Source organism: Chelonoidis abingdonii, chromosome 11 (genome assembly GCF_003597395.2).
Source record: "Chelonoidis abingdonii isolate Lonesome George chromosome 11, CheloAbing_2.0, whole genome shotgun sequence".
NCBI classification, from domain to species: domain Eukaryota; kingdom Metazoa; phylum Chordata; order Testudines; family Testudinidae; genus Chelonoidis; species Chelonoidis abingdonii.
Genome location: NC_133779.1, coordinates 54,408,997 through 54,420,823, shown reverse-complemented (window position 1 = coordinate 54,420,823; position 11,827 = coordinate 54,408,997). Strand labels below are relative to the sequence as shown.

Here is an 11,827-nt window from a genome sequence, read left to right as displayed (position 1 = left end):
TGACCATATTGGTCCCTTCTGACCTATGAGTCTATGAGTCTATGAAGTGGGTATTCACCCACAAAAACTATGCTCCAAAACGTCTGTTAGTCTACAAGGTGCCACAGGATTCTTTGCTGCTTTTATAGATCCAGACTAACACGGCTACCCCTCTGATACTTGAATTACTCTGATACTTGAATTACTCTGAGGACAGACAGAAAACAAGCATGAAGTTACCTCAGGTCTTCTAGCCTACAGTTTGGATGCTTTAGTACAGAGCAAATATTCTTCATTGCCTCATCCTTCAAATCGTTGTCTGAGAGGCTTAGGGGGAAATGAATAGAGAAAATTACAAGCTTGGACACAGAGACACATTGTGTTAGCTTCAAAGCTGAAATCCTGGGCTGAGCTTTCTCTTCCGTCCCTTGGAGGTGTACTGTTTACTAAGACAGCATGGAGCTATGGATAAGGCACGAGACTGACGAGCAGGACTTCTGGGATCCATCCCTAGCTCTTTTACAAATGCCAAAGTGCAATTCGCACATGCTCAGCAGGGACTGGTAGAGCTTAACAGCTAAAATCTCCCAAGCTCCCATCCTCACTGAGCATGCTCCAGCCTCTCACCGCTCCTAGTGCTGCCCAGACAGTTCATACACCATCCCCTCAGAGCAAAACGCAGCATGTTTTCAGCTGCTCCAGGCTGGAGTGGAGCAAAAACCCAGAACTCAGAGCAAAGAACCACCCCTCAATGTCCCCCTTGTCTCCCCTGCTGGGGCCCAGGCTGCACAGAGGAGGAGGGTGCCTGATTTGAATGCAGAAAAGACAAAAGCCAGACCAGGATGAAGGAAAGAAGTAGACGGGGACAAGGAGTATGGTGAGACTGGGACTGGAGTGGGGAGAGAAACTGGCACTGGGAGTTGTCGAAGAGACTGGCACTGGCTGAGCAAGGAGACTGGGAGCTGGTAGGGGATAGGATAGATTGGGACTGATTGCTGGGCAAAGAAACTAGACAAGGAGCTGGGGAGGTCTGGGGCAGGACAGTAACTGAGTTTGAATGAGGAGCCTATAGAGGGAAACTGGAACTGGAAACTAGTGTGGGCAGAGACAGCTCAGACAAGGAGCTGGGCATGGGGAACTGGGACTGTCTGGGCAAGGAGACTGGGAGGTAAAGCCTGAGTAGTAGAGCCTGGGACTGGGGAGGCAAGGAGAATGGAACTGGAACAAGGACCACTTGTAAAGTAGAGACCTGACCTGACTCTGACAGGTTGGAGGAAAACAGCAAAAGAGTCTGTCCCCACTAGAGCACACTCTCCTCCAAAGTCTGGAATGGACCCCAAGATTCCCGCATCTAACCATTCCTCGGCTGTCAGCAAATAGCCGTCAAATCCAGTGGCAAGGTGTCTCATCCTCCTGAGAAGCCACGCAGAGGGTGACAACCTACTACTGCTATCAGTTACTCAGTTAGGTCAAGTGGCAGAGGTCTGTGCAGTGGATCTAGACCCTGCTAATAGCCTATGTGGCCGTCAATAAGAGGCCACACAATGGGATTTCGGGGCCGGGGGGGAGGGCAGTCTGTTTGCTTTTTCTAAAACCTAGAAATTACACACACACAAAACACAAGCCTAAGTTAAAAGAACATTCTTCAGGTTGCAAAGTCAAGCACTCTAAAGTTAGGAAATGCCAGAATTCAAGGTTGACTGTGTAATCTTCATTAGCCCCATATGCATATTCATTATGCTAGCCTGGGTTTGGTTGTATGTTGCCTAATGGTGTAACCTCTGTATCAGTAACACTGTTGTCTACCTGACAGCCCTGCTGAGGCCACTGACAAGTCAAGTCCCTATATTTTAAACTTTACACATGACCTCTTTTCATACCTCAGTTCTCTGACTTTGTGCAGCTCAGCTCTGAGTCGTTCCAGGCCCTCGTTCTGGATGAAGCAGGAATCTAGGGTTAGGTGCTGTATTTCTTCACAGCAACTCAGAACATAAGAAAGGACCGTGCAATCCACCGGCATGAGGTATAACTCTGAGAAGTCCAAGTGGGTATCTTTACCCACCACATCACACACAAGTTGTTTGTTCCGGGATTCAAACAGCAAATTCAATACATTAATCAGTCTCCTCTTCCCTTCAGGATCGTCTCTTCTCTGCAGCTCCTCATAGTTCATCTCACCGAGCCACCCAATAACTTTGTGAGTTGCCTCGGCAGAGAACTTCCCCACGTATTCCTCCAGGGACCTCCTGGTTGCAGGATGGGAAAGCCCAGCCAGGAAGCGAGAGATCTCATAGTCACCTTCCTTACAGGACCTGGATTTAGCCATTGTGTCTCTGAACTTGTCCTCCTTATAATCTAGGTAATGCACGAGGGCAGCAAAGAACTCCTGGATGGTGAGGTGAAGGAAGGAGTAGGTCACCTGGGAAGAGCTTTGAGGGTTCTCCACCAAGAAGCCAGTGAGGAATGGAGAAAACTCCACATTGGCAACATGTAAGTGATGCGGCTGAAAGACAAGTGTGCGATCTGTGAGGCCATATTCAGCCAACCATCCAACACTTATCAATGTATCTCGCATCCTCTGAGGCTCTGGCCGCTCCTGTGTGTGATTGGCCATAATATGGGTGACGTAGCTGACAAAGAGCTGGGTCACTGTTTTGGGTGTAGGCTGTGGTCTCCCTGCCTTGGCAGTGAAGCAGGGTTTCAGGGCCGTGCATGTGATCCAGCAGTAAGACGGATTGTAGCACAACGTGTACAGAACCTGACTGTCCCTCACATACGCAAAGGCCTCTCTGGAGACTCGCTCATCTCCAAAGAACATGGAAAAGTATCTTTCCCTTTCCTTGGAGAGGAAGCCCACGATACTGGCCACTCTGTGGAAGACTCCAGCCTCCAAACTGCTCAACTTGCTGGGGCGGCTGGTGAGCAGCACAGAATATCCCTTCAGCAGAGTCTGTTTCAGCAAGCTGGCGACAATCACAGTAATTGGCTTCACATCCCCTGGAGTCATACACAGCTCATGGGTTTCTCCTCTCCTTAATTTCAAATCTGTCTTGCTCTCATCCAAGCCATCAAAGATGAAAAGCAGCTTTTCAGGATCTTCCAGGACTCTTGGGAGCTTGTCCCGGAGGTGTGGATATGTTTGACAGAGCAGAAATTCTAGACTCATCTTTTCCTCATTCACATCCCGGAACTTGAAGAAGAAAACAAAGGCAAATTTCTGGTAGTGCTTCCCCATTGCCCAGTCAAAGATGAACTTCTGCGCCAGGGTTGTCTTGCCCACGCCGGCTACTCCGCTCACTATCACAGACAGGGGGAGACGGTGGGATCGAAAGCACCAGCGGAAGAGTCGGTTAGGGGCAATGCGCTCCAGCTCACCCTTTATTCTCCTCTGGAGGCGATATTCATTCAGCTCCCCAGCTGCTGCTAGGGCCTCGTGCTCCTGGTGTGTCTGCTTCTTGAACTGATGGTCTGAGATGACCTTGAGCTCCACATAGCGGTTAGTGATGGGGAAAGTCTGCCCTTCAGATTGCCCTGGGGTCTTGTTTTCCTTCATCCTCTCTGTGAGATCACGGAATTTGGCTTTGTGCTCTACCTGACAAGCTGAAAAGGAGAAATACAGTTATTTTCCCTCTCTCTCATCTCATCACTGTTGATTTTATGAAGGTTAGTAAATGGAAGTTTGATAGAAAAACTTCTCCTCTAAATTGTACTCTGATCAGACAATATGGTGAGGGGATTAGGTGGATGGATGCTTTGGACTCACTTGTTTGTTTCATCTCCTCTCTCCTCTGCTGGGCCTGATCATGAACAGTTCTGCTGGAACTCACCCTGAGTATGACAGGACACCGCTGCACTACCTGGTCCGGCTCATGTAATCCAGTAGGGAACAGAAATTTACCAGAATCCTTGCACTTGAGCAGAGGGACAGAGGCAAAGCAGAGATTCCCCAGAGATAATTTGGATACCAGAAAAGACTTTAAATTCTCAATAACTCTCACTTCCTTTTCTCAGCTAATAAAGCTTTAGTCTACTACAGAACTGGCTATCAGTGTTGTCTTTGGCCTAAGATCTAGGTACCAGTTGATCTGGGGTAAGTGACTCGTGTCTTGGGACTGGCAGTAACCTGATGCGGTGTGATTTCTGGTTTAAGTGACCTTTTATCACAAAGTTCAGTTTGTCTGGGTGGAGAGTCTAAGGGGACTGCCTGTGACTGTGGTAAGACTGGGATACTGATACAGGAGTTCACATTTGTCACTGGCTTGGTGACATCTAATCATAGAACACACCATCAGTGTGGGGTCTCTGTCCTGTTTTCTGACAGTCTGCCCTGAGGTGCACACTCACAATCATGAGCCACTTCAGACAGAGTGACAGGGTTTGCCCCCTCCTGGTGCTTCCTGGGACACAAAACCCAGGGGAGCAGGCAGAAGGCAGGGCTATGGTCTATACTGCACACCACAGCTGGTTGGGCACACGGGTATACACTGCATCCCTTGGAGATGGGAAGCAGAAGACATGCTCTCCCCGCAGGGTGTGGAACTCCAAGAGGAACTGTGCCTCATTGAAGCACAACACCTCTCAGAGCTCTCACTGGGGCCAGCAGTCTCCACACTGCCCCCAGAGCAGGCCTGTGCTTGAGCCCTTCTTGGCTTGACAAGAGACAGTGTTGGCAGAGTTAAGTGCTGTTCAATTCCTTCACGGTACCTTTCAGTTCTGGGTCAAGGGTGTGTCCCGATTCATTCAGGAGAATTTCTTGTAACAGATTGTGACCTAAACAGAGAAAGAGAGACAGACTGTGCTGTTAGCTAGCATGGAAGAGTGTACCCAATGCTTTGCATGTTAGCAGCTTGAATAGATCCAGTCCATCTCTGAATTCCCCCTGTGGGGCTCCATGTTTTGAATATCAGGACCTGCAGGCTAATGAGGTCTTAGCAACATCACACCCAAAGAACCATTGTGTTGCCCTCCCCTACTACTGGCTGCTCTATCTTGTACCTCACATTCCCCTGTATTCCCCCATCCATCTCCTACTGCTCCCCACATTCCTCTGCCTCCGTGATGGAGTGCTGGGCAGCAGCAAATGGACCAGAACTTCGATCACTGGATCACCAATCCAATCACCCCAGACTAAACCTGGGGGGCAAAGCTGTGCATAATTGATAGATTGGAGATGGGCTAGATTAGCCCAGAAGTAGAAAAGGCCTAGGAAGAGAGTGCTCGAGGGGCAAGGGGGGAAGAGGGTAACTAGCCTGTGGATAGAGGGGAAGCGGTGGATATGGTATATTTTGACTTTACTAAGGCTTTTAATATTGTCTTGCATGACCTCAAAAACAAACTAAGGAAATACAACCTAGTTGGTGCTACTATAAGGTGGGTGCATAACTGCCTGGAAAACTATTCCCAGAGAGTAGTTATTGGTGGTTCACAGTCATGCAGGAAGGACATAGCAAGTGGATCCCACAGGGATCAATTCTGGGTCTGGTTCTGTTCAATATCTTCATCAATGATTTAGATAAAGGCATAGAGTACACTCCTAAAATTTGTGGATGATGCCAAGCTGGGAGGGGTTGCAAGTGCTTTGGAGGATAGAATTAAAATTCATACTGATCTGGACAAAGTGGAGAAATGGTCAGAAGTAAATAGGATGAAATTCAATAAGGACAAATGCAAAGTGCTCCACTTAGGAAGGAACAATCAGTTGCACAGATACAAAATGGGGAAAGGCTGCCTAGGAAGAAGTACAGCAGAAAGGATCGGGGGTCATAGTAGATCACAAGCTTAATATGAGGCAAAAGAGTGACATTGTTGCAAAAAAAGTAAACATCGTTCTTGGATGTATTAGCAGGAGTGTTGTAAGTAAGACACAAGTAGTAATTCTTCCACTCTACTCTGCGCTGATTAGCCTCAGCTGGAGTATTAGGAAAGATGTGGACACATTGGAGGAAGTCCAGAGAAGAGCAACAAAAATTATTAAAGATCTAGAAAACATGACCTATGAGGGAAGATTGAAAAAATTGCGTGTGTTTAGTCTGGAGAAGAGAAGACTGATGGGGGACATGATAACAGTTTTCAGGTACATAAAAGGTTGTTACAAGGTGGAGGGAAAAGAATTGTTCTTCTTAACCTCTGAGGATATGCCAAGAAGCAATGGGCTTAAATTGCCACAAGGGTGGTTTAGGTTGGACATTAGGAAAAACTTCCTGTCAGGGTGTATAAGCACTGGAATAAATTACCTTGGGAGGCTGTGGAATCTCCATCATTGGAGATTTTTATGAGCAGATTAGAGAAATACCTTTCAGGGATGGTCTAGATTATACTTAGTCCATCTTTGATTGCAGGGGACTGGACTAGAAGATTTCTCGAAATCCCTTCCAGTTCTACGATTCTATGATTCTATGAATTGAGAGCTACACTGAAAATATGTTCCTAAAGTCTATATCAAGGCAGAGTTGACAAACAGGTTTTCTGTCAGATCACAGATGTTTTTCACCTGTCCACATGTAAATTAAACATTGTAAGCCAAGACAATAGAAGCTCTATTTACATATGAAGTCAACAGGGTGGCAGCTCACCAAAGAATAAATTATGGGGGTTGTCCTGACTCTGGGGACAAACAATAAACTTTGGGAGATATAAGAAGTCAAGCAAGTAATTGGGCAGTGTGATTGCTGTGATGTGTCATTCCATATTCTTTATGAAAATATGCTTATGATATGAATATGACATAACTGAGATATACTCTATGCTGTTCCTTGGGGACAGTAGACCTGGCATCACTGAGAGTGCTCAGTGGAGGATGGTCTGGACACTCCAGGGGGATGCTTCAAAGAGGCTCAGGAACTGGGGTGCACCTAGTTTTAACCTGCAAGGCAATGTAAGGGCTGGCATAGTCTAGAGGCGATTGCTAGGGTGGCAACAGGCTGATGGTGTCAGGGAGCTGACACCCAGTTAAGCACAAGCAAAACTCCCTCACGCTGGAGGCAGGGGGGTGACTTACAGTACTCGGTACTCCAAGAACCATCACATATGGATCTTGGCATATATGCCCAGATAGCTGTGTCATGGCCAGCTTTGGCACCAGTGCGGACACAGGGCATGACAGCATCGTAATGTGGTCACACTAGCTGGGATTGTTTAGTCTGCAGAAGAGAAGAATGAGGGGGGATTTGATAGCTGCTTTCAACTACCTGAAAGGGGGTTCCAAAGAGGATGGATCTAGACTGTTCTTAGTGGTACCAGATGACAGAACAAGGAGCAATGGTCTCAAGTTGCAGTGGGGGAGGTTTAGGTTGGATATTAGGAAACACTATTTCACTAGGAGGAAGGTGAAGCACTGGAATGGGTTATCCAGGGAAGTAGTGGAATCTCCTTTCTTAGTTTTTTTTTTTTTTAAGGTCAGGCTTGACAAAGGTCTGGCTGGGATGATTTAGTTAGTGTTGGTCCTGCTTTGAGCAGGGGGTTGGACTAGATGACCTTCTGAGGTCCCTTCCAACCCTGATATTCTATGATTCTATGTCAGTGATTTTCAAACTTCTGTACTGGTGACCTCTTTCAAATAGCAAGCCTCTGAGTTGACCCCCACTTATAAATTAAAAACAATTTTTTATATATTTAACACCATATTAAATGCTGGATACAAAGCAGGGTTTGGGGCGGAAGATGACAGCTCATGACCCCTCAATGTAATGGAGTCAGGACCCCCTGAGGGGTCCTGACCCCCTGTTTGAGAACCCTTGCAGAGTGAGTTAGGCTACCACAGGTTAAATTTCCCCGTGCTTAGCATGCAGTGAAGACATAGCTTAAGATTAATTAACTAACCCCACAGAACACAGCCCTGATCTGAGGGCTTGACAAGGAAGAGCTTGTTGTGAAGAACATAGATTCTCATGGATTTCCCCAGTTGACTTGTTCCCCACTCTGTGCAATGGGTACGTTACCATTCTGAATTATTTCATCCAGCATCCCATGGAGATTGGGGTGAGCCCACTTGCTCTGCAGAGCAAACAGACACTCCCAGAGACCCAGCCTCGCGGCAGAGCTCACAGTGAAAATATCATGCACTAGCTTCTCTGCGGCATTAGTTGAGTCATGGTTCTTCTCCCAGTCACTGTAATCCTAAAACACAGAGGGACACGAGATGGAAGAATCAGAAACAGTCTGCAGTGGCAATGAGGGTGGGGAAGCTTCTATAAAGTAATCAGAAGAGTGACACAGAATAATGATTATGGAGGACAGAAAGGGACCTAGATAGATCATCTAGTCCAGTCTCTGGCACTGACACAGGGATCAGTATTATCTAAACCATCCCTAACAGGTGTTCGTCTAACCTCTTCTTAAACACCTCCAATGATGAAGATTCCATAACCTTCCTAGGTAATTTGTTCCAGTGCTTAACCACCCTGACAGTTAGGAAGTTTTTCCTAACGTCCAACCTAAACCGCCTTTGCTGCAATTTAAGCCCATTGCTTCTTGTCCTATCTTCAGTGGTTAAGGAGAACAGTTTGTTACCCTCCTCTTTACAACAACCTTTTACATACTTGAAGACTGTTATCATGTCCCCCCTCAGTCTTCTCTTCTCCAGACTAAACAAACCCTTTTTAAAAAATCTTTCCGAGCAGGTCGTAGTTTCTAGACCTTTAATTATTTTTCTTGCTCTCCTCTTGACTGTCTCCAATTTGTCCACATCTTTCTCAACGAGTGGTACCCGGAACTGGACCCAGTATTCCACCTGAGGCCTTGTCAGGGGCCCATAACATCCTTTGGCCAAGGGCTACTTCCTAAAAGTGACCATCTGGGCAGTTGGGCCATGATTATAAGGGCAACAAAAGGCTCAGTCATAGCAGAGTGACCTGGTGGTGGAGTAAAGGCTGCATGTGGCACTGATAGACCATCCCCAGCTCTCATTCCCCAAATCAACCGAGATTGGGGACACTGAAGCATTTCCATTGCTAGGAGAGGTGTGGGGCAGGGGTCCTACTCTTACAGAGCCCCCTAGTGGCCTCCTCAGGAATTATAATTAAAGGAACCGAATTAATGGATTGTTTTCTCTTTCAGAAAACACTCTTGCATGCAGAGATAGAGCCAACCCATGCCTGCTGTAGTTGAAAGGGAGCTTGAGACACAAGGCCTTGTATCAGAGCTCAGTATAGGGCCTGAGGCCTGAACTAAAGTTGTGGTCAAGCCTTCCTAATATAAAGCAAAGTTAGCAAGATACAGGCTGAGCGCAGACGTTAGGCTCTACCTGCGCGCAGGCTCATGTCAGGATATACATATTCAGGCCTGTCTGCAAAGGCCTATACTTTAAGAATTTAGGTGTATTTTTATCACTTAGCTAGTTATAGAGGTATAAAAGAAAGAATCAAAATCATAGTCTGCTGGTGTCATAGATAGTTAAGGGTTAATGTCTCTTTTACCTGTAAAGGGTTAACAAGCTCAGTGAACCTGGCTGACACTTGACCAAAGGACCAATCGGGGGACAAGATACTTTCAAATCTTGGTGGAGGGAAGTCTTTGTTTGTGCTGTTTCTTTTGTTCTTTGTTCTCTCTTGGAGAAAAGAGGGGCCAGACGTGCACAACCAGTTTCTGTCCAATCTTTCTGAAACAGTCTCTCATGTTCAAAATAGTAAGTACTAGCCTAGAAAGGCGGAATTAGTTTTATGTTTGTTTTCTTTATTTGCAAATTGTATTTTCCTGGAAGGATATTTTACCTCTGTTTGCTGTAACTTGTAACTTAGGCTAGGGGGGATGGAGTCCCTCTAGTCTATATAAGCTGAAGACCCTGTAAACATTTTCCATCTTGGTTTTACAGAGATAATTTTTACTTTTTTCTTTCTTTAATTAAAAGCTTTCTTTTTTAAGAATCTGATTGATTCTTTCCTTGTGTAAGACCCAAGGGAATTGGGTCTGAACTCACCAGGGATTGGTGGGGGGAAAGGACGGGGAAGAAAGGTTAATTCCTCTCTGTTTTAGGATCTAAGGAGTTTGGATCAGTGTACCTCTCAGGGTAACCCAGGGAGGGGGAAGGAGGGGGAATGGTTTATCTCTTTCTGTTTTAAGACCCAAGGGATTTGGGTCTTGGGTCCCCCAGGGAAGGTTTTTGGGGGACAGGAAGTGTACCAAAACACTATACTTTTGGTTGGTGGCAGCACTATCAGATCTAAGCTAGGAATTAAGTTTAGAGGGGTACATGCAGGTCCCCACTTTCTGGATGCTAAAGTTCAAAGTGGGAATAATACCTTGACAGCCGGTGTAAGGGCCTTTTATCACTGTGACAATCTAAGGCCCTGTTCTTAGGCCTTTGGCTAAGCAGCAGAGGCAGCCATAAGCTGGGAAGTGAATGGTCACATCCTCACATTCCAAACTAGCCACATTGAAATCTGCGGCTGTTAGAAAGGTGATCCAATCTATCACCTCCAGAGAAAGGGAAGAGGTTAAAACATTTAAGGAAAACTTAGTTTGATAGCATCCTGTCTGGCAAGAACTCACTTCTCAATAGCTGGGGTGTAAAATCCTCATTTCTGTATTGTTCTATCACTGTAGTCTCCACTTTCCTATTGTTTGTCTGTATAATTTCTGTCTGGTTCTGTAATTGTTCCTGTCTACTGTATAATTAATTTTGTTGGGTGTAAACCAATTAAGATGGTAGGATATAATTGGTTAAATAATCATGTTACAATATGTTAGGATTGGCTAATTAAATTTCAAAAATGATTGGTTAAGGTATAGCTAAGCAGAACTCAAGTTTTACTATATAGTCTGCAGTCAATCAGAGAGTAAGGGGGGAATGGGAACAGGGAATGGGAACAGGGACACAGGCAAGGCTCTGTGGTGTCAGGGCTGGGAAGGGAGACACTGAGGAAGGAAACTGGAATCATGCTTGCTGGAACTGTTTGCACCTTCGAACTTCGGGTATTGTTGCTCTCTTTTCATGCGAGAAGGACCAGGGAAGTGAGAGGGTGAAGGAATAAGTCCTCTAACAGCTCCCAGAATCTGGCAAAAACAGGGCTGGTTTTACAAAAACACACACATTCCTGAGAAGTGCTAGGCACAGGACACTCACGCAAACACAGTCCAGAAGGGTGGCACCAGAACACCCCGATACGAAGGATGATACAAATACTCCTCAAAGCTGATACAAGGAAACACTGACCCCCAGTGTGATGGACAGAAATTTTTTGATCAAACCAACAAGTACAAGGTAATGGGTGGTAACAAACCACCTTAGGGGGCAGTAACTAACTTCGTCAGAAGGAAATATGTAGCTTGTTTGTATCGGTGCGTAAGAGGTATCTCAGAGGCAGCCAGTACATGCCTAGGGCGGCAAGCCACGGGGGGTGGCCTGCCGGTTGCTCTGAGGGCGGCAGTCAGGCAGACTTTCTGCGGGAGGTCCGCCGGTCCCGCGATTTCGGCGGCAATTCGGCGGCGAGTACGCCGAAGGCGCAGGACCAGCAGATTACCCACAGAACTACCATTGAATCTGCATGACCAGCGGACTTCCAGCAGAAACACCGCCGAAGGCTGTCTGACTGCCATGCTTGGGGCAGCAAAAAATATAAAGCCACCCCTGTTCAGAGGGAGTGTCTTTGGCTGGCCTGGGGGAGTGGAAAGTCCTGCCACCGGCTGAGCTGTGTCCATTGTCACAGGCACACATGTCGTAAGTTTACATGTTTAAGAAGGATGAATTCAAACTGGAACAGGTTCAGAGACGGGCTACTAGGATGATCCGAGGAATGGAAAACCTGCCTTATGAAAGGAGACTAAAGAGCTTGGCTTGTTTAGCCTGGCCAAAAGAAGGCTGCGGGGGGATATGCTTGCTCTATATAAATATATCAGGGGGATTAACGTTAGG

General features: G+C 46.4%; 1 protein-coding gene across 1 annotated transcript in view; it reads right to left on the bottom strand.

The window, feature by feature from the left end:
• Positions 1 to 215: 215 nt before the first annotated feature.
• Positions 216 to 11,827, bottom strand: part of LOC116816138 (NACHT, LRR and PYD domains-containing protein 12-like) — a 17,070-nt gene continuing 5,458 nt past the window's right edge. Inside the window, exons 3-6 of the mRNA XM_032765157.2 lie at positions 7,917 to 8,094; positions 4,684 to 4,749; positions 1,860 to 3,579; positions 216 to 306 (exon numbers count right to left, since the gene is read on the bottom strand). Of these exons, the coding sequence (XP_032621048.2) occupies positions 216 to 306; positions 1,860 to 3,579; positions 4,684 to 4,749; positions 7,917 to 8,094 (2,055 nt within the window). The remainder of the gene's footprint in view (positions 307 to 1,859; positions 3,580 to 4,683; positions 4,750 to 7,916; positions 8,095 to 11,827) is intronic.